General features: G+C 39.3%; 2 protein-coding genes across 3 annotated transcripts in view; one reads left to right on the forward strand and one right to left on the reverse strand.

The window, feature by feature from the left end:
- LOC134794933 (uncharacterized) overlaps positions 1-22,075 on the reverse strand; it is a 178,303-nt gene that overhangs the window by 137,481 nt on the left and 18,747 nt on the right. The gene's annotated exons all lie outside the window — the stretch shown is intronic.
- On the forward strand, positions 365-17,579 carry LOC134794823 (uncharacterized). Of its 2 annotated transcripts, none has more exons than XM_063766621.1 (14): positions 365-785; positions 6,087-6,271; positions 6,837-7,018; positions 7,474-7,954; positions 8,336-8,486; positions 9,016-9,163; positions 9,436-9,544; positions 9,635-9,714; positions 10,137-10,355; positions 11,689-11,903; positions 12,159-12,314; positions 13,321-13,417; positions 13,840-13,957; positions 16,136-17,579. In XM_063766621.1, the coding sequence occupies exons 1-14, from the start codon at positions 701-703 to the stop codon at positions 16,283-16,285; spliced, it is 2,376 nt and encodes a 791-aa protein (XP_063622691.1). In that variant the 5' UTR covers positions 365-700; the 3' UTR covers positions 16,286-17,579. The 2 variants fall into 2 exon arrangements, with proteins under 2 accessions (XP_063622691.1, XP_063622692.1); XM_063766622.1 differs by having other exon boundaries at positions 9,019-9,163.

Below are 22,075 nucleotides of genomic sequence, written 5' to 3' on the forward strand. Positions count from 1 at the left end.
TTTTAATTGAATAAACTATCAAAATAGTCTGATTGACTTTAAAACTTCTTCTCTAAGTGCGCATAAAACATCTTTTTTATTTTGAAAAACCTGGGTAAGCCCATGGAAAATACTTTACATAACTTATAGATTTCTTAACACAGTATAATTATTTATAAAATAGTAGAAAAAATATTACTTGACAACATTTTGTAACTGTCAGACCATAGACAATTTTATAGAGAAAGTGACGTTTTAGCTTTTGGAAAATGAAAAATGTACATAAAAAATTTAGTAATTTACATTTAGGCAAGAAAAGGATAATAAAAAACCTTTAAATTAAAGTTTCACTGTTGTTTTTTAAACATTTGGTTCTGGACTTGAAATAACCATAGACAATTTAATTGCGCCTTTGCCCTGCGCGCGCGGAATTCAATTTGATAAACTCGTTGCTTGGCAACGCGATAACAATCCAACTCGCACAGTAGTTTTCGGGCTTTTTTGGTGGCTGGTCGGTTTTGATCTTTCATATAATTTTACAAAACATTTATCACATACGTAGGTATATTTAGGCCTAGCTTTTGTATACAAAAAAAACTTTTTTTTCTTTTACTCAGCGGCGGCTGCAATTTAATACAAATTATCTGTGATATTCATAATGTGGTTAATGCGTTATTTTCGGACGCGACAACTCAAATAACAGTGTCGTGAGACTTAAAACATGTTCGTAGTTAACTTATTAGTTTCAATATTTAGTTGTTTTGTGTTCTATGTTTTGGCCGAAGAATACGAGAATGATGATAGAAGTAAGTACCAGTTTTTATAAAATTATGTGCTGATTAAAATCAAATAACTTTGAGTGGTCAAGTGTATATCTGCCAGTACCAACATTATCTAATACGTACTTAGAAATATTAAATATACCCCCATGGATGGCTCTATTATTACAAGTATTAGAACGGACCCTAGGCGCATGTACATTTTTTATTGTTTTGTACACCTACTGTAGTGTTATTTCCGTGTTCAAAAACATGGATGTATGATCATTCATTACCTACTTATTACATTGACCAAGTCAACTATTTAAAAAAACTTGGTAGCGCTTTATTAATTATGTAGACATACTGCCCTAATTTTGTGTAGGTATTGCATGATCAAATGATCATACGAGTTATCACTTTTCCGCGTTAACTTTCGACTTCATGACATCATGACTTAATTAAATATCTACAGACACCAAATTTTAAAGGGATAAATAAGTTTTAGATTGTAAATTGTAATAGGTTTGTAGCCATACTTAACTTAATTATGTCAGTCACGACTCGTAGTCTGTTAACAGTTTGAGCAACCGTCGCCAGTGTCCTCATTACGCGGGAAACATTTTTTTTAATCGATCAAAGGCAAGGGTCATCTCTATACGGTCGGCTGCTTCTAGTATGTCCACATCCGCTGTCCACACAAAGGACGCGCGGACGACCGCGTAAACCCACTGCCATTTATGCAGCTATTATATGCCTTTTTAATGCGATTGTGTGGCGTTATAAAACCTAGTTACTGACAGGATACGTGCTCTAATATTACTGCTTGTCTGTGAAGTTACGGCCCTGCTTACACGACGACGCAACCATACCGTTCAAGGAGATGATCTAGCCAGTACTAAGCTACCTGAAATTTGGATTGTATTTTAAGCATGATACATAAAACCACGCATGTTATTTTTTTAACTTTAGAATTTTAGAATTATTGAATTCCGTTTTGTATTGTAGGGTTATCTGACTCTCTAGCGTTCGAATATGCAGGAGGGATAGAGACGAAATTCGATTTTCGTGTTTCGCGGTAGTCCTCAGGTGAGCTGCACTGCATCTGTCTGATGATTCTATCATATGATCTTATTCTGATGTAAGTAGCCCGCTCGGCTAGACCTTACATGGAAATAGAGCCGCAGATCAGATCCCAACAAATTTTGTGAACAGGGGAGTTTGTGAAGCTAAAATGAAAGTGAGCTACTTACATGGAGTAAGTGTGCTCAACACTTACCCAGTGCAAGCAGTCCAATGAGAGTAGGTCCTTGGTCTCCCTTGCCTAAATAAAATATAACTGTAATGGAGAACCAGCACTTACTAGAAACATTCCCAAAAAAAACTTTCATAAGGGCGTGCTATGAGTTGAGTTGAGACCTAGAATTGGGTAATGGCCTCTGTGAAGTTTTTTTAAGTATAAATATCATAAAACTACTTATGAGTTGTCCTAGCGTTCCTCGGAGACGTGAAGTGGTATTGTCGGTGCCCTAACATAAGTATCCACTTTTCTGTAGGAGCTAGTATGGCGACACTTACTGTATGTATAACATGAGAACCACAAAACATACAACAGTCGATCTGACCGCACTGCCATGAGTAGTTAACGTATAATAACATAAATAACGAATTACAGGGTTATGGAGTTTACCGACTGCGCCAATAAACACGGTTAGCAGTTTGAGACAAAATGTTAATTTACATATTTATTATATTCCAACAAATTACATTTTTAAATATTTAATGTAATATTGATTTCTGTAAAAAGCATATTTGCCCGTTGGAAACGTTATGGTAGGTAACTCGGAGGTTGAAATGTAAAATAATTAATCATGTACTTTAAAGGTACCTAATAAGTAGCTTAGTATTTGTAAATTTTATTCAGTATATACTTACCTATTACCAGTAGGTACCTGTTGGTACTTTTACCAGTGATATCTCGATCATAGATCGATTTAAATGCGATTTATCTAATGCATGCAATACTTTCACACAAACCCAAAAAGTCACATTTACAATTCTCCATACGATTCACGTCGCGACATACGACTTTAAAGATTAGGGCAGCAAAAGATTCGTGACGACTGCTATAAAACGATGCCTCCTGCGAGTCCTGCGCTTCCCTCATAATCTTGCCCTAGTTTAATACTATGGGGACTACGGCGAACATCGAAATTCGTACATCTCTCCGCATCTCTACCGAACTTGCTTTTTTATTCGTCCTTCTGGACAGGCCAAGACCATAGGCTATGGCCTGATAATCTATGTTTCTTGGTTAGAATCGTCAAAAGGTCTCCCTTAGTCTTCAGTCCATGCAAAAATGGCCCGCAAACTAGGTTTACTTGCTAAAACAGTCAAGGAATTTATATCGGTATCAATATCGTGGCATCGTCGAGGAAATGCGTTTCTTTTATATATAAAGCGGGGGATGGCACAGACTGGTGCAAAAGTATTTTCCTGACAGCTTGGCTCGAGGGATAAGAAAACCGCGGGCTTTTCAGTATCGTCCGATTTTCAATTACTAGGTCAGGTCAAAGATTGCTTATTCAACCCCTTAATAGGTAAATCTATTCGCAATGGAGAAAAGTGTACACTTTTACACCCTAAATAAAATTCTCATACAAGGGTTGAAAGTGTTGAAGTCAGTCATTCGTCTGTAGGTAGCTATTCCAGCTACAATATGACTGCAAACTACGTAGTGCGTACCAAATTTTTTGTATTTTCAAAATAGCAGCTTGTATGTGCGATTGAAACTATTAATTTATGACCCATTTCGTACCTTGTCACAGTGACAATCAATATGAAAGTCTCTATATAGAGACCTCATACTATTGTCACTCTGACAAGGTACAAAATGGGACATAAATTAAAACTCTCGATTGTAATTAAATTAGCTCTTACGATACACTAAAGAATGTGATCTCATATTGTCCTCGGTTTATTTTGTAGAGCAAAAAAAATTGTTCTCGAATAAAATGCAATTATGATGACTTAAAATTCAGCGAGGTTAGAGGTTAAGGTGTAGGTTAAGGTACGCAAGAATATTTTTAAACCAACATCCCGCTACATCGGCTTGTACCACACAGTATCCTGCTCAGCCGAAGTTATTCCAGCCAATAAAGCCTACAGTACGTCACGCGATGCATTCATGCGGTTAGCCTGTCATCGACGTTAGCTTGTTATGATATTGAATAATGAGGATTGAGTTATTTTAGCCAATCCCTGCAGAACCTAATGCGATTAGATAGGGCTAACACGACTAAGGTAAATGTACTGGTGCTAGACGCGGTCCCAATTCTTCCAATACATGTCATCTTGAAACTTAAGTCATTGTGTCAATAGAGGTGACAGCGAGGTGTCATCTATTGGCCATACTCGAACAACATACCGAATGGTTTATTTATACCATGGTACTATAAACGTATATTCAAAGAACATATATTATATAACACTTTAAACTCTCGCGTTTTGTACACATATTTAATTACACAAACGGGTCTACCCCGGGTCGGGTCGGGTTTTGAAATTAAAAAACACCCTAAAAATTTCAATCGTGAGGACGGGTACAAATTATCGTCTACTTGGGGACCAGTGATTCAAATGTTGAAACCAGCGGATATATCTTCGGACCAGTGTACGGATACTGTGAGTGTTGCGTGTCGTGCCGTGGACAATAAACATTAAACTTTAACGGGTAGCTGCAATTTCTTTGTCTACCCCGAACATTTTTATAAACTAATTTCGGGTAGTTTAGTGGTGTTTTATTAATATCTCCGTTGACATTTGTTGGGACGTCAGTCTTTCCGTGACCACAGCTGGTGCAACTCAGCTGAAACGTCGGAATTAAAGGTAAAAACAATGAAATTATATCGCGGTAGACCCGTTTGTGTAATTAAATAAACATATATTATTATAATTTATAAAGGTACAGTAGTAGTAGTAGTAGTAGTAAAATACTTTATTGTACAAAAAGAAACATGAAAGAACACACATCATTAGTACAAAGGCGAACTTATCCCTTTCAGGGATCTCTTCCAGTTAACCCTTGAGCAATTGAGGGAGAATTGGAGAACGGTAGACATAAAAGCTGTACTAAACGGCATAAAGATAAAATATTTAATATCCTACAAGATAGGTAAACCTATATCCTAATACTATAATTATGTATATACAAAGTATGGGATATGAAATATAACAAACATGCAAACAGCTATATATATTTAAAATATATAATACATATAATACATTATATATGATATAATACATATATACTAAAACTACCTAACCGCATACATCTTTTAGATTGAAGTTCCGTCAGAAAGTCATAACTTTTTTAAATTCGCCTTTAGCGATGCGACCGATTGACACTTTCGAAGAGAAGACGGTAAGGAATTCCATAATTTGACAGAGTAAGTACACAGTAAAAGACTTGTCATAGGATCGGTGTTTGTGTGGCGGGATAGCCAGAGAGAGATCTGCACTGGAACGGAGCCGGTACCCGCTGCCGTCTGCTAAAAATTTAAATCTCTCCGAGAGATAAGGGGGAGAAGAGGGAGAGAAAAGGACGTTAAAGAGAAGGGAAAGTACATGAATGTCTCTACGACGCCGAATGGGCAGCCATTTGAGTTGGGAGCGGAAAGATGAAATATGATCAAATTTGCGTAAGCCAAAAATGTATCTGATGCAAACATTTTGCAAACGCTCAAGCTTGTCAAGTAGTTCCTCCGTGAGATCCATAACAGCAATGTCCGCATAATCAAGAAGGGGAATAAGCAGAGAACGTGCTAGCATGACTTTCGTGTGGACAGGGAGGAAACTCTGGAGACGACGAAGCGAGTGCAGGGAAGCAAAAAGTCTTCTACTGGTTTCAGTCACGTGGGATGCCCAAGAAAGAGTCTGATCCATGACAATGCCTATATTTCTTACAGTGGCTGGGAAAGGAATGTGTGTTCCATCGAAGAGAATTTTAGACATTGTGACTTCAGACAACTTAGAGATGAAGTGAGGACTCCCAATGAGAATTGCCTGCGACTTATAATTTATACAGTTGTGTGCCAATTAACAATATCTACTGTCTGGAACTGTAACAACGTTTATTTACTGATGGACACACGGAGATGGCCATAGGAACTCTGTGATAAAACAACGCAACCTAATTGTGCTTGGGTTTGATAGTCCCTATATAGGTACCTATGATATGAGTATTAGTTGCCTGTTGAAAGAGAAGTATCAATAATTAAATTTTTGACAAACTACTTATTTCTTATCAGTCAAGGAGACTACTACTTAACTCTCTTTTTCCATTACCAGTGTACCTCCTGGTATCCCCGGACCAGCACGAGCGCACGCCACGCCTCGAAGATTTCTTCTGGACAGGTTCAGGAGATGGGCCACCTCCTCCGGACTCACCCCTGCCGGAGCCTTCTCAGCCCACACCAATTGTGCACACAACTACGGTTCTTGCCACTGTGTACCTGGATTCGTTTCCGCCACAGGTATTCAGTGTCCCTATTTAAAGTATTTGAGCAGTTCATGCGTGAGTTTTGAGGATTCAAAGGCTGAGGAAGTGGTCGCGTGAGGGGCAAAAAAAGAACAGTAGGTAATTGTCTTTTTTCTGTGGGGGCAAGCGTTCAGATTTAGAGCTGCACAACATACTTAGCTACAGAAGGTTCATTCATTATATGTATGTAATTCTAATTAACATACACCTTCGAGTAGGAAGTGCCTCTACTTTTCAAGTAAACAAAAGACTGACAAAAGAGAAATTTTAATGCACGGCGCAATTTGTTCTTTACCTGACTGGATTGCAATATGGGTAATATTATCCACTATGTGTATATAGAATTTCCCAAATATACACTGGAGCAATTAGAGCATTTCCCACTGTTATTTAGTGCCTAATATTCTTAACCCATTTATTTTATATGCCCATTTGATAAAACTCACTCTTACAATAATAAAATTAATAGGGGAGAGAGCCTATAATATAACCTGAAGGATTTCAGACCAATAACTAGTCTTGAGAATGTATGTATGAGTTAAAGACAATTTAAAATACAGGCGGTGACTGACAAAACAACAGGAGAATGTGTCCTCAACTGCGGCGAGCCGGTTCCTCCAGGCAGTTTGGAGCCAGAGATACCAGAGGATCGACGGTATTGGCTGCTGACTGTCATACAAGGATCCACCCCTGACAGTCTGCAGTTGAGGCTGGCTAGGTTGTATCAGAAGGCCTTTCTAAGGTAAAATGAATACCTATTAATTTCATTAAAATAACCTTAACGTGTTTTTCGCGTATATTGTTTAAAATTCACATCCCAACGCTTGTAGTGCTTGTACAATATAGAAGTGCATTTGGTTTATTCAGAAGAAGTGAGGAAATACTTCTAATAGCCTAACTGCAGTACCTCCCCACCTCTTTCCGTCTACCTATTAAATATTATAGTTAATAGATCGACTGTCTACATAAAATAACAGACCTAATTTTCAATAAATTATTTGATTTCCCATCTTTCTCACAACGCATGGTGACCATGCCGGGCTAACGGATTTTATTTGGGGTTAGTTAAAAGGAGAAGAAACATATCCAACTGACGGCATAGCCGCGTGCCGCGTGGTTGTAATTTAGAAATTGACTTCAAGTATAATGTGACATGACACTTTCGTCGTTTATTCAACTACCTTTGAAATATTTCAGACAACAAGAACGCCATCTGGGAATAATAAAGTCTTTAGACGCCCCGCAAACGAGAAAGAAACACGAAGTGCATTCATTTGTAGTAAACAAAGACGATAATCAAATCGCTGCTTCCAACACCCCCCTAAGATACCTCGATAGTTCAACGATAGTTCCTTCCATGACTGAAATTGTACAGCTAACAAAAATAATAGATTATTCTAAAATAGACATCCCTATTGAAAACGAAAACCTTACCTTAAAAGAGGATATAAAAGCAACGAGGCTTGCAGACGTTGAATCATGGATCTTAGTTCCTCCTACAGTAGTAGTAAGAAAGAGAGAAGTATCAGACCAAGATGAGGGAGAAAGTGAGAAGGGGGAATTGATAGATATTCCTTTAGAAGAAGATAATAGCAATGAGACGATGTTGTTTAAAAGAGAGATTATAAAACCGGAACAGCAACCACCAGTGCAAGTCCACATCCAGAATATAACTGAGGTAAAATAGTTTAAGGCATTTTAAAATCAATCATACGAGAAAGGTGTAGAGAGCAAAATTTAGGAAAGAAATCTCGACCTTTTTGGGCAGGATGGAATCTCTCCCAACGTCTCTCAAAGTTAGTCGAGTTGACGGCAGTGCAGGATTAAGCCAGCGCGGGGCCTGTAGCAAATTATATCATGGGGCCCACGGACGAAGTGAAACTTAGGTTTTTTTACGGCCACAATGCGCAAGGTGCGGGGGGGGGGGGGGGGGGGGGGCAAACGCCCGTGGCTTTGGCTACTTTTACCACGTGGGCTCATCCTTCACTGGTTGACGGAGTGAGATTTTTATCTCCTGAACTTTGAATTTTCAGCTCACAGAAGCCCTTTGAATTTTCAGTTCACAGAAACCGGGAGCGTCCAAATCGTCTACGTGGTACTTGTGGGCGGTAGAGCGGTGCCTGCAGCAGTAGCTGCCAGGGACATGAGACTTGTACGTGACGCCGAAGTGGCCAGGGAGTTGGGAGCCGTAGTCACTACTAAAGCTGAGCGTGAGTAGAGCTCAAATGAAACCGGTCTGACTGTATCTACTTTGGTCATCGACTTTTTGAAGTGAAAACTTCTTTAGCGGCGCTGTGCACTTTTTGTGATGGGGAAAAAATGTTAAACTCGCGACAGGTCACGTGACCGTAAGATTCGTAAGACGTAAGACGGACACGTGACCTGATCGAAAAACTGTTACAATGTCATTGAGTTTTCACTTCTGCCGGCTCTCCCGGAGTGCAACCCGTTGTTTTAATTTGGTGTGTGTGTGTTAACTTGAGGGCTTAACGAATTTAGGCGTATTGGGCCTTTATATTACCTATAGACCTTTATGACACTGCATCTAATAGAACGCAACAAAAAAAAATTTAGGCCCCTATAGGAATATATAAAGTAGAGTTGCGTTATCCGGCTCTTCTAGTCTAAAAAATCTCACTGGCTTTGGGCATGAATATTTTGGCCAACCCGATACACATATGCCTGTATACTTATTCCTTAAGCAAAACTTGCGTAAAATTACAAATCAAGCCATTTCAGCAGCGTACCTGAAGGCGGCTGAGGGTCTGGAAGGCGAAGCAGCAGTGAGCGGTATCCACGGGACGGAGCTGTGGGCGCTGGCAGTGGGAGCCACTATAGCGGTTCTGCTAGTGTTGGTGCTGTTTGTGCTGCTGTGTTTGGCTCAGAGGTGAGGTTTTCTGTTAATTTAGATACTAAATATCGTGGAAACCCAAACCCAAAGGTCTTATTTTATCGACCTATTCGACCACTTCTGCCCACCTCAGCGCCGTGACGTTACTTTAGACGGTTAGTCATGGCTTACAATCCTGACAAAACCTCACAAAAAAATTAATCTTGCTATGGTAGTCCGTTCGTTACCTGAGAATCTTTGTAGTAGTAGAGCTGCATACGTAGGTACCTATTTTTTTTCTTGGTCGATGTATATTGTTTATTTTTTAGGCGAAAAGCAATCAAATCGGCAGCCTCCCTCCGAGCATACAGAAATGAAATGTTAAGAGAGGCAGAAAGAAATCAATTAAAACAAGTTCACGAAGAAAAAGATGGCAGGGTAAGATTTGCTATCATCAACTAGTTCTATCTTCTATAGGGAAATAGCTTACTCTGCTTGATATGATGTCACTTTTTTTATATTTTTCAGTTGATAAGCGTAGTGTCCCCTAGCAGAACAAGGCCTAGTAGCACGTTGCTACCCATTTACAGAGCGGCGAGTGCTTCGAGGTGAGTTAATTTATGATTATCAAATATATTTCCAATCATACTTCACATAATGCGTAAAGACTAACTTATCCTGTGCCTTGCTTAAAGCTAAAGCATTTGGTAATCCTGAATGAGACAGTTGTATGGTTTTTACTCTCCCTAGATCTCTAATATTAATGGTCCTTTGAACCGGATCATTAATGTTAGGGATAGCTAGGGAGAGCAGAAACCAAACAGCCGGCTATGCTAACAACAAGATTTTATACGACAACTGACCAAAACAAAAGCATTAAAAAATATCAAGAAAATATAAAAAACTAAACTAAGCCTAAATGGAGTTTTAAGACCTCGTAATAAATAATAGTCGACAATCGAGGACCCAAGGGTAATTAAGGGAATTTCTCATTTACTGATCAATCAGTGATCATTTTAATTTCCAACAGTTCATCCACGACATCATCCGGAATATCCGAAGACGTAGCAACCGTGCGTCGTCGACAAAAGAAACCCCATGCGTTGAGAATGCCGCAGAAGAAACGTGTTGGAACTACGGATAGTTTGCTAGAAGCGGCTGGCTTGGACAGTTCAGATAGTGGGCAACCTTCAGCTCCGCAGACGCCTACGTCTTATCTGTCGATGCCTTCAGTTAACTCGTTTCCAAGGTAAGTCTTGTGCCTTTAGCATTGTTAAGGTCTCTAAAGCACAATGCCAAAACTCGAAAATTGCAGACTACTTTAGGAGTATCAAATCCAGTGTAAGGGTGTTGGAGACTGAAACCCCAAGCTCTGAGAATGCCGCAGAAGAAACATGTTGGAACTACGGGCAGTTTGCTAGAAGCGACTGGCTTGGACAGTTCAGATAGTGGGCAACCTTCAGCTCCGCAGACGCCGACGTCTTACCTGTCGATGCCTTCAGTTAACTCGTTTCCAAGGTAAGTCTTGTGCCTTTAGCATTGTTAAGGTCTCTAAAGCACAATGCCAAAACTCGAAAATTGCAGACTACTTTAGGAGTATCAAATCCAGTGTAAGGGTGTTGGAGACTGAAACCCCAAGCTCTGAGAATGCCGCAGAAGAAACATGTTGGAACTACGGACAGTTTGCTAGAATTAAGCGGCTGGCCTGGAAAGTTCAGATAGTGGGCAACCTTCAGCTCCGCAGACGCCGACGTCTTACCTGTCGATGCCTTCAGTGAATTCGTTCCCAAGGTAAGTGCCCAAATGCAGATTTAAATAGGGTAAAGTACGAAGGAAACACACAAGGATTACAGACTGCTGTAGAGTATCGGATTCGATGTTAAGAGTGTGTTGAAGACGTGCAGATGCCACAGGAGAAACGAGTTGAGATGAGACTACAGATAGTTTGCTAGAAGCGGCTGGCTTGGACAGTTCGGATAGTGAGCAACCTTCAGCCCCACAGACGCCGACGTCCTGTCTGTTCTGTCGATTATGCCTTCAGTTAACTCGTTTCCAAGGTAAGTCTTGTGCTTTTAGCATTGTTAAGGTCTCTAAAGCACTATGCCGAAAACACAAAAATTACAGCCTGCTTTAGGAGTATCAAATCCGGTGTTAGGGTGTTGAAGACTGAAACCCCACGCTTTGATGATGCCACATTAAAAATCGAGTTGGAACTATAAGGATTTCGGCAGTATTTAGTGTGTTTAAAATAGAAGGGGGATGCGTTGAGAATGCAGCAGAAGAATCGAAACAGGATTAAGATAGTATGATCGAAGCAGCTGATATTATTATTATTATAGAACAAACAAACAATGTGTTCCGTCGTAACTGTCAGGCACACAGCTAGTTGAGATGTCCAGTGCATTGCAGTGGACTACGGCCTTTTGATGACCTATTAAGCAATCTACACCATGATGCCGCCCATCCAGAGTAATTCCTTCCTTTTCCTTTCCAGGGTCTCTCATTCATTAGATTCCAGAGGTTTTGGTTGTGCAAGTTTCACATTTCTTTTAAACATCATCGACCTTAACAATTTCTTCCAGAGGCAACCTAGTGGAACCCCTCTCTCGCATCCTCGAACCAGTATCAGTCCGTCACCTCGACATCGACTCACCAATAACTACTCCGAAGAGAACTGCGGATGCTGTGCCTCGCCGCCAGATGGCCTCGCAGTTGGTCCGGCTGGGGAGCATTGATAAGGACCCGGGTGTTATAGGGCCTTTGGTGTGGGACCTACACTGCCAGAGGATTAAGGATGGTATGACGAACAATAATAATTTCATCTGACATACATCTCCCACACACGATTTATCGTGAGCTGTCGTGGTTATTGACCGTCAAAAATAGGTGATTTTTAGAGTTTGACCTAATGACTGACGTATCTTTGCCTAATAATATCAAATCAAATGTAAAAACTAGCAGCTAATTTCATGGATGGTCAATCAACTAGGTCGAAGATTTTGCCCTTTTTTACCTATAAAAGGAATCATCTGACAGTTTTTACTTTTCACAGCATCGAAACCGCCAAGCCCAGCCAAGTCTGCCACTCCCCGGAAAGACTCTCGCATGCGACAGAGATTCAACGAGCTAATGGATGATGCCTTCACTCTCTTCGGTAGTGCTGGCTCATCCAACTCCCAGGATACCTATATTGTTGAGAAAAAGAAAGGTAAGGTCTTAGTCCATCCAAGTCTGCTATTACCACGTCCAGTCTCTCGAATGCGACAGAGATTCAAAGCTTATGGATGATGCCTTCACTCTCTTCGGTAGCGCTGGTTCATCCAACTCCCAGGATACCTATATCGTTGAGTAAAAGAAAGGTAAGGTCTTAGTCCATCCAAGTCTGCCATACCACGTAGTCTCTCGAATTCTACAGAGATTCAAAGCTTATGGATGATGCCTTCACTCTCTTCGGTGGTGCTGGCTCATCCAACTCCCAGGATACCTATATCGTTGAGTAAAAGAAAGGTAAGGTCTTAGTCCATCCAAGTCTGCTATTACCACGTCCAGTCTCTCGAATGCGACAGAGATTCAAAGCTTATGGATGATGCCTTCACTCTCTTCGGTAGCGCTGGTTCATCCAACTCCCAGGATACCTATATCGTTGAGTAAAAGAAAGGTAAGGTCTTAGTCCATCCAAGTCTGCCATACCACGTAGTCTCTCGAATTCGACAGAGATTCAACGAGCTTATGGATGATCCCTTCACTCTCTTCGGTGGTGTTGACTGATACCTATATTGTTTAGAAGAAGAATGGTACGATCTAGTCTAGCCAAGTTAACCATAGACCGCAAATGATTCTCGATCAAATGCGCAATCGATCGAATCGAATGCTCAAGGAGGCCAAGGATACTGATCTGACGGTTCCTTGCTATTTGGACCACCTTGCTGGGGGTTTCTACGCTTGCTACGTCCTTTGGTTCTGGTTGGCTTGTCTGCCCCAGTGGTCATCGGGTTTAAGAGCAGCAATTAATATTCACAAAAGTAGCATTATTAACTCTTTGTAGTGAATAGATTAGTATGTACTTGTTTTTTTGTTTGTCTGTTTATGTTTGAGTTTTTGCAACAATATCGCATTGGGTTCTGCCTGTAATGATATTTATATGTGTGGAAATAAAAATTCAGTCTTTTAATTAATTGAATTTGAATTGAAGGAAATCTCTGTTATGTTTTCAGAAGGAGAAATAGCTCAGGCGCGAAACGACAACGTTCGCCTGCCTGGTTCTCCATACACCGCTTTAGACACCGTGCGGGGCCGTTCTGCTGGTGCTGGGTAAGATTTGTAATTTTGATTAACTCTAATGAAAGGCTAAAAGCTAAAACTCGATCAATAATGCAGGTGCCTACCTAGGTAGGTAGATACACGAAGGTTTTAGACACACACGACAGTTGCTATCTACCTACTATTGGGGCCATTTAAATATGGACTGTAACTAACGGATAGAAGGTACAAATTCCTTTGACTTGTACGACACGAATTGTGAGAATTATAATTCATATCATATCAAACGGCCGCAGTTCCAACTCGCGGCACGTTTGAGATTTGACCCTTCTATTCAGTAGCTGCATACCTACTGCATAGTAGCGACTTGACCTTTGTTTAAAAATAAATAGAGTGTATTTTCTGTTTAGAAGGTTTAAATTCCTTCGACACCGGAAACTGCGTGATATGAACTGTACCAAAACTTATTCCAGTCGAGGAAGCACAGCAGCCACTATAGAGGCCCACGAGGCGCGGCCGCGGACGTCGCAGCTGCGCGCCGCCGAGCGCGGGGCTCCTCCCGCAAGGGCGTGGGGGCCTACACCACCACACGTAATGTTTACTCTTGATAATCTCTTTAAACCGACATTTATTGGTCTTTAAAGGTTCCGTCACACAGGCGCGTTTTCCGGGCGGGGCCTGAGCGTTTTATAGACCGCGGGCCAGGCGCAAATTTCGTCAGTCATCGCCTCCCGGGTGAAAACTCGTATAGTGGTTAACGACCATATATGATGAACCCTCGTGGACGTTAACTGCCGCTCCGTTGGCGGGTTGAGGAATGACAGCCACCGAAACACGTAAAAAAATTTTTTTTTAGTCATCGCCTCCCGCTTGATACTTTGTCACTTTTGTCAGATGATAGTTTAGGTGCTATTGTTAATAAAAAAAATCGTCAGCCGGTTGTATCGCGGTGGAAACACCGTCAGCTGTGCACATGAACATGTAAAAAAAAATCTTTTTTCAGTCATCGCCTCCCGTTTGATACTTTGCCAGACAATAGTTTAGGTGCTATTGTTAATAAAAACAATCGTCAGCCGGTTGTATCGCGGTGGAAACACCGTCAGCTGTGCACATGAACATGTAAAAATAAAATCTTTTTTCAGTCATTGCCTCCCGTTTGATACTTTGCCAGACAATAGTTTAGGTGCTATTGTTAATAAAAAAATCGTCAGCCGGTTGTATCGTGGTGGAAAGAACGTCAGCACATGAACATGTAAAATAATTGGCCGGTTTTCCTTACAGTTATGTGCGTAAAGTTTGAGGTTATGTGCGACCGGATCTGTTTTCCGCATGGAAAATCTTATAAAATTCGCTTTGTCAGAGTTCAGTTCAACTTGATAAGAGTGTTATGGTACCTATTATAATTAAAAGACAGTCTTATTAGCCTGAAAATTATCCACAAATAATTCTTTACTTTCTCCGAAAATATTGGAAACAGCGGCAGCGGACAGAAATAAATTGGAAGGGGAATGAAGTTTCATCGTTATTTGTTTTAATTTCTTCATCGTCTTTGTGGCTTGAAGGTTATCATTATCAAGTAAAGGTAATGAAAATATGTATACCCAAATGCTAAGAAATATTAGTTAACCAAGTCATCTTTTTCATTAGATTAGATAGTGCTAAATTACTATGTATAAGGATAACAATGTGTATGAATGTTTTACATGTTCATGTGATCAGCTGACGGTGTTTCCACCGCGATACAACCGGCTGACGATTTTTTTTATTAACAATAGCACCTAAACTATCATCTGACAAAGTATCAAACGGGAGGCGATGACTGAAAAGATATTTTTTTTTACGTGTTTCGGTGGCTGCCAATCCTTAACCCACCAACGGAGCGGCAGCTGACGTCCACGAAGATTCATCATACGTAGCCGTTAACCACTATACGAGTTATCGCCCGGGAGGCTATTGGTCATGGAAACCTGTTCGTGGCTCGCGGTCTATTATATGTAAAAGCGGCGCCCCGCTCACGTCCCACCCGGAAAACGCGCCTGTGTGACGGAGCCTTAAGCTATCGTTCATATTTTATTCGCTTTTAATGTACATCCGTGGGTCCAGTTCAACAAAACCGTCTGTCAACATTATATAACTCTTTAACCGCCAAAGAGTCCCACGGACATGCACTTTCTGATATGGTTTACGGACATTACGGTGGCGCATTGTATGTATGACTTGGCAGTCAATGGATTAAAATGTTCTTGTAAGATAAATAAGGCGTTACAATAACACACAATAAATCTTTTGCATAAAAAAAGAAACAAAAGAGACAGAATAATTGTGTGAAAAGTTTGATAGTGTCTAATGGGACGACAACTTCCGCCGCCATATTTATCGTTCTTTTTTAGGGTTCCGTACCTCAAAAGGAAAAAACGGAACCCTTATCTTATACTTCTTATAGGATCAGTCGTGAGTCTGTCTGTCTGCCCGACCATCCCCCCCCCCCCTTTTTCTCCGAAAACTTTGAAATAAATACACAAAACTGGGTCTAAAATTTTGAAATAAATACACAAAATAGTTCTTTACCTATATGACAGGAAAACCTATTAGAAATGTACAGTCAAGCGTGAGTCGGACTTAATAACTAAGTTTTTGATCCGACCCTACGGGTTTAGACATTTCATTCAAGTTCCACATAAAAAAATACATTGTTTAAAATTGAGTAATGTACGGAACCCTTGGAACGCGAGTCCGACTCTCATTTGACCGGTTTTTTCCTTTACACAGTCCCTAACCCGGCTGCCGCCGACGCCCACAGTGAACCCGGCGCTGGTGCTGGCGCGGCCGCGCCTGCCCGCCGCCGACCCCGCGCTGCCGATCATATCCGCCATCAAAACAGAAATACAACGCGTACGGGAACAGCACAAACCTGACTAAGGGTCGGTTGCACCAAACCGTCTGTCACTGTTAAAACGTTCGCTACATTTTATTGTATGGGAAGTTTCATACTACACTGCTGATTGACGTTAACCTTGTAGACGCCAATGACAGATATATCCGCACCGCAGGTTCAACGCCAAAGACTGATTAATCGCTCACAGACCACGAGCAACATAGACCTACGTGCATATGCATAAAGTTCAATTTCAGTTTTGACACTTCGGTGACGAGGCGTCCGCGTGACAGCTTTTGTGTTTGACACGGCGTCGAAAAGGTTAAGCGCCGGCATCATCAGCGAAACAGCAATATAATAAAATACATATCGCTGGCCCAATATTACAGGGTTCTATGTTACATTTTCAAGATAGTTGAAGTTCAACTTAATGTCACTATGACAATGTTCAGATTTCAGTAAAATATTGATAAAAAGTGAAGTATAGAACCCCGTAATATTGGTCTGTGTATTGTGTCAGCGATATGTATGTCTCTTGTAACCATATTAAGTTTTTATGAATATTAAAATCATTGTAAAATAGTTTAAGTTAAGACATGAAATGCAATGGTAAATAGTTTTAAAAATCAGTTAAATATGCATGTTTGCATACTTACTTGTAGTTTACAAGTATGATTAATTTTTTATGATATCCGAATGTTGTAATGAGAGATCTATCTTACATTCGGAGCTTTAAAAATCTAAGTAACTGTTTAAAAAAAATAATTTTAAGAGTAGAATATTTAATAATCATTTTTTTAACGAAAAAAAAAAATCTTAGTGATGCTAATGCTCATCATTGTGTTTGTAAACTTGATATTATGAAGCTTATATTATTGTTTTAATATTTTTAATTAAGGTGCAGGGGATAATTTCGACTGCGGGATAATTTTAACTAATCGAAATATCTTCCATGGTTTACATGATTAACTAGTCACACACAACACATCTTTTACGCTATCTGGACATATATGGCACTCTAGTTAATAATGTAAAACATGGGAGATATTTCGATTAGTTGAAATTACCCCACAGTCGGAATGGCCCCCCTGCACCTTATGTTGATATTTTGATAGTTGTTATTCTAAATGTACACTTTTATGTTATACTCTTATTACAAATAACCTGTTTTACAATAAGGTAGTTAGTTAGTAATCAGTAATTTAGATATTATTATTTTAATTAGATTATACCTGACCCCTGTGAGGCCAATTGAATATAAAACCACTAATCTACCTGAACATTCATTATTGTAAAATAAGTTTCTTAACGATTTATAATAAACTCTTATGAAACTGATTCAAATTTCATTATAGAAATAAAACAATCATTTTGGTGCATTTTATATTTTGTACTCGTTTAATTGCAATATAAAACACTACAATACGTTTATACTCAGTTCTAGATATATAAAAAGTCATATTTACATACATACAAATGACTATGAAGAACAACCGAAAAGGCGTCGTTTTAATTTCATCTTATATCCTTAAAATACGATATATGGGGCATTATCTATGAAAAGGGACCTTATTGTCGATGACGCTTACGCCGCACAGTGTCGCGCGGCATTGTATTTATATCGGAGCATCGTTAGTAATGGCGTAAGCGCCATCGACAATAAAGTCCCTTTTCATAGATAACGTCACATATTAAGGCCTGTTTTGATTACTGTTAAGTGCGAGTTCATACATTACTTACATTAGCCACTAAAACGTAAGTAGTGATTGTATTAACTTGCATTTAACACTAATCAATGTGTAACAGGGTTCACAGGGGCTTGTGAGTGCGAAAAGGATAGAAGATAAAATGGAAACTTGACAGTTTCAGGCACATAGTAGTTAATGGCGAAAATAATATTACACCAACAAAAAATAAGGTTACACCAACAAGTCTGTTAAAATTATCTTTGGATTTAGATTTGCTATAAACGTAATAAGTACAAATAATTGCAAAGATATATCAGTGAATTGTGATATTGGCACTACATTCTTTACAGATGTTGTGCATAATTGTTTTCCATCGTATTTTCTCGGAAACGTTCATATTTGTCATGATATTTCAGTCAACTTCAGTCCATTTTGTACCGAGACCGACTAAAATAGCATGACGCGTTCGTACGTTTCCGTCAAAGACATATGTAACTTCGTATAAGACGAATAGAGTCTAAGGAAAAAACGTGCCTCGGAATTCAAGTAAAAGTCATTCTCGAATAGATGGCGCACACACCTTTAGCCTATCCTCGGCTAGATGGCGTGACGACACCGTTTCATATTTAACAATTTTAACAGATAGATATCAGTGAATGAACATGGATTAAAATGATATAAAAATAATAAAATTATTTATCCATATATATACATTTTTTGATAACTTTATACGTTTTCATCTGGAGTTTTAGTCGTGTGTCGATAGATGGCAGTAAATTTACAGTGACTACAAAATTTACAATGACAGGACCCCTCTATACTATCTATTCTTTTTGGTTTCCGTGAAACGATGTAAAATAATTAGGCATTATGCACTATATCTGTTGAGTGTAGGGTATCTGTTAGACGTTCATACCCTTGTGTTTGTTAAGATACAGCAATATTATTCGACAAATCCTGTCATAAAAAGCTATAAGTACAAGTCAAGATCTGGACTGTTATAAATACAAAAATAATGGAAGGTAAAAACATGGTGACCGCCAAACGGTCTTCTGTATCCTAAATGTACGGCTAACAACAATGTTTCATCCAAATATATCTAAAACTGTTTGTGATGCTCAGCAAAAAACAAGCAATATAAGATTGCTTGTGTGAAACATGAACCTTGTGGTTAGCCCAAGTAGGGGATCGGATTGCCAGTTACTGTAATACACCCCCTTATTCATTAACTGTTGTCCCTTTCTAACAAACACATCTCAAAATGACAGATAAGGCAAACGATTATCAAGAGCTTGTTAACCTTAACTTAAATGGGGTTGGCAACTGTCAAAGTTTTGCATAGATGGCGCCATCATAGCTTGCCCCTTTTTAGGGTTCCGTACCCAAAGGGTAAAACGGGACCCTATTACTAAGACTTCGCTGTCCGTCCGTCCGTCCGTCCGTCCGTCCGTCCGTCCGTCCGTCCGTCCGTCCGTCCGTCCGTCCGTCCGTCTGTCACCAGGCTGTATCTCACGAACCGTGATAGCTAGACAGTTGAAATTTTCACAGATGATGTATTTCTGTTGCCGCTATAACAACAAATACTAAAAACAGAATAAGATAAAGATTTAAATGGGGCTCCCATACAACAAACGTGATTTTTGACCAAAGTTAAGCAACGTCGGGAGTGGTCAGTACTTGGATGGGTGACCGTTTTTTTTTGCTTTTTTTTTTGTTTTTGTTTTTTTGCATTATGGTACGGAACCCTTCGTGCGCGAGTCCGACTCGCACTTGCCCGGTTTTTCTATGAGATTTGGCTTAAAGGGCCGGCATCCAGTATTAAAAAAACAAAAAAATGACACAATTCTATGGATTGACAGGGCAAGCTATGATGGCGCCATCTGCTAAAAACTTCCACCGGCCAACCCCAATAAGCGTTTATGAATAACGCAAATAGAATAGCTTTTATTATTACAACAATCAATGATTGCCTACTGTCAATTAGTTTGTTCATTAAAAATCGTTACACGCTCATAAATAAGTGAAAATATGTTTTATTCTAAGTCCGATCCCCATATTTTACAAAACGTTATGAGCAAAATGTGCTGACCAATATTTCATGGAATATCCTTGCTGAGAAATATTAAAGCTTATTAAATCTACTCTTCACATACGACTATAATAATATTAATCAATTTTAAAAGAATAATTTAACAATTTCATGTAAAATATCAGTAAATTGCCAGCAATATAAAAATAAAAACCAACGTTACGTAAACGCGATGCGAAAAAAGATAGATAGATAGAATACTCTTTATTGGCACACCTCAGTAAAAAAGCCTCATGTACAATAGTTTAAAACGCTGATTGTGGCCTAATCTTGCCACGAATTAGTCAATATTGAAATTATCAACCTACTCTAGCCATTACTAATTTAACATCGATTATGGTATGTTAGTTAACGCTTTAACCCTTTACCAGGTTAAGGCCTACTTGCACCATCACTCTAACATGGGGTTAAGCGGTTAAACCGTTAACCCAGTGTCAAATTGTACTGATAACCATGGTAACTCCAGATTTAACCGGTTAACTCCGGGTTAGTGGAATGGTGCAAGTGGGCGTTAGGGATATATATTTCCAACATACGGCACTTCAAACATGTGTCCTATTGTCGATGAGTAAGACTGACATTCGATTGACATTTTTGAAATGTCAGACTGGTAAAGGGTTTTAAACGCGTAATCTTAAGCATGTTGCATATGGGTGAATCAACTTTTTCTTTTTACTCGTTGCCATGGTTACGGTCACCTGGGTCACACTTAAACCCCTGGTTTTATTGTATTTAAAATAACCAAACATACATTTTTATAACGGTTTTAATTTTAAACCATTTCCATAAAGGGTCATCTACTTAGTATATCTGACGATCCATATCAAAAGGGTTTTATATGGTGGCCGGCGCTTACGCCATTACTAATGCGGCACTACGCGACGTAAACGCCGACCGCCATAAGGTCCCTTTTGGTTTGGATTGTCACATAATAGTAGAACGTAGTACATATAACATTTATTCTAATAAACTATGCTACTATTGTCGCCTGGCTAACGGACAGAATAACGATAAAAAAAATTGATCCACCCAAATACGGATTAAGATCCAATAATACAGACAGTCTAAGCGGTAAAATTGTAAACCAATTTGGAGCTATCATTATTATTTGTCGTCTATCATTACGGGCAGTGTTGTAGTCATTTTAGAATTATTTAGATATTTTAGATCACCAAGCTTTTAGTCTATCTAATGCTAATAGGTACAGTCGCCATCAGATATATCGGAGCGGCCGAGGTGCTCAAAAATATCTGAACACGCACTCTAACGCCCTAACAATAGAGTGTGTGTTCAGATATTTGTGAGCACCTCGGCCGCTCCTATATATCTGATGGCGACTGTACCTAGAAACTTCGATTTTAATTGCCTAAACTATTTTTACGGATATTTTAAACAGTAAATAATAATCAACAATACTTAGATTTAATGTCAAATAGCCTTTAGTTTAAAGACCTTTTCACACGGTCCGATATTTTCAAAAACATAAAATGTATCGCTGAAAGGAGCTTTGCTCCGCAGTACTTAAGTTTACAAAACATGATTACTTTTGCCAGCTACTTAAATATTCTAAAGGTTGTCGATAAGGGTGAGTTTTGATTGCATTCTTATGGAAGTAATGCCTTAGTGCTGCAGTATTTTGCTTTAAATCGACACCACATTAAATTAATTAACTAAATTAATAGGAGTCACAATTTGACAATAAAGATGCTATATAATTGATTTTTTATCAATCTAGATCGGACATATTATAATCTCTCTAAACTGAAATTCATGATATTATTCATCTTTTGAACGCCACAGACGGCAATTGACGTCAACGCAAAATCGTGACTACGACGCCAAAGACGGCATTTGGCGTCGATCGTTTTTTGATGAAAATCTACTGAAAAACACCGCACTTGTAGGTTGGCATTATTTCTGCCCAAAACTACATTTTACCCCCGTGGCGTCAGTGGTACGGCAAATGAATGCGCCGTTTGGCGTTCAAAAGGTTAATATGTCTAGCCTCGATCGAGTCAATACCTACCCATCAATTTATAGGTATCATCTATTGTCTA

The sequence above is a fragment of the Cydia splendana genome, chromosome 11, assembly GCF_910591565.1.
Source record: "Cydia splendana chromosome 11, ilCydSple1.2, whole genome shotgun sequence".
In the NCBI taxonomy this organism is placed as follows: domain Eukaryota; kingdom Metazoa; phylum Arthropoda; class Insecta; order Lepidoptera; family Tortricidae; genus Cydia; species Cydia splendana.

Coding starts and splice junctions, on each gene's coding strand:
- LOC134794823 (XM_063766621.1), top strand. CDS start 701: ATGTTCGTAGTTAACTTATTAGTTTCAATATTTAGTTGTTTTGTGTTC. Junction 9,164..9,435: donor CTGCTGTGTTTGGCTCAGAG/GTGAGGTTTTCT, acceptor TTTATTTTTTAG/GCGAAAAGCAATCAAATCGG. Junction 11,904..12,158: donor CTGCCAGAGGATTAAGGATG/GTATGACGAACA, acceptor TACTTTTCACAG/CATCGAAACCGCCAAGCCCA.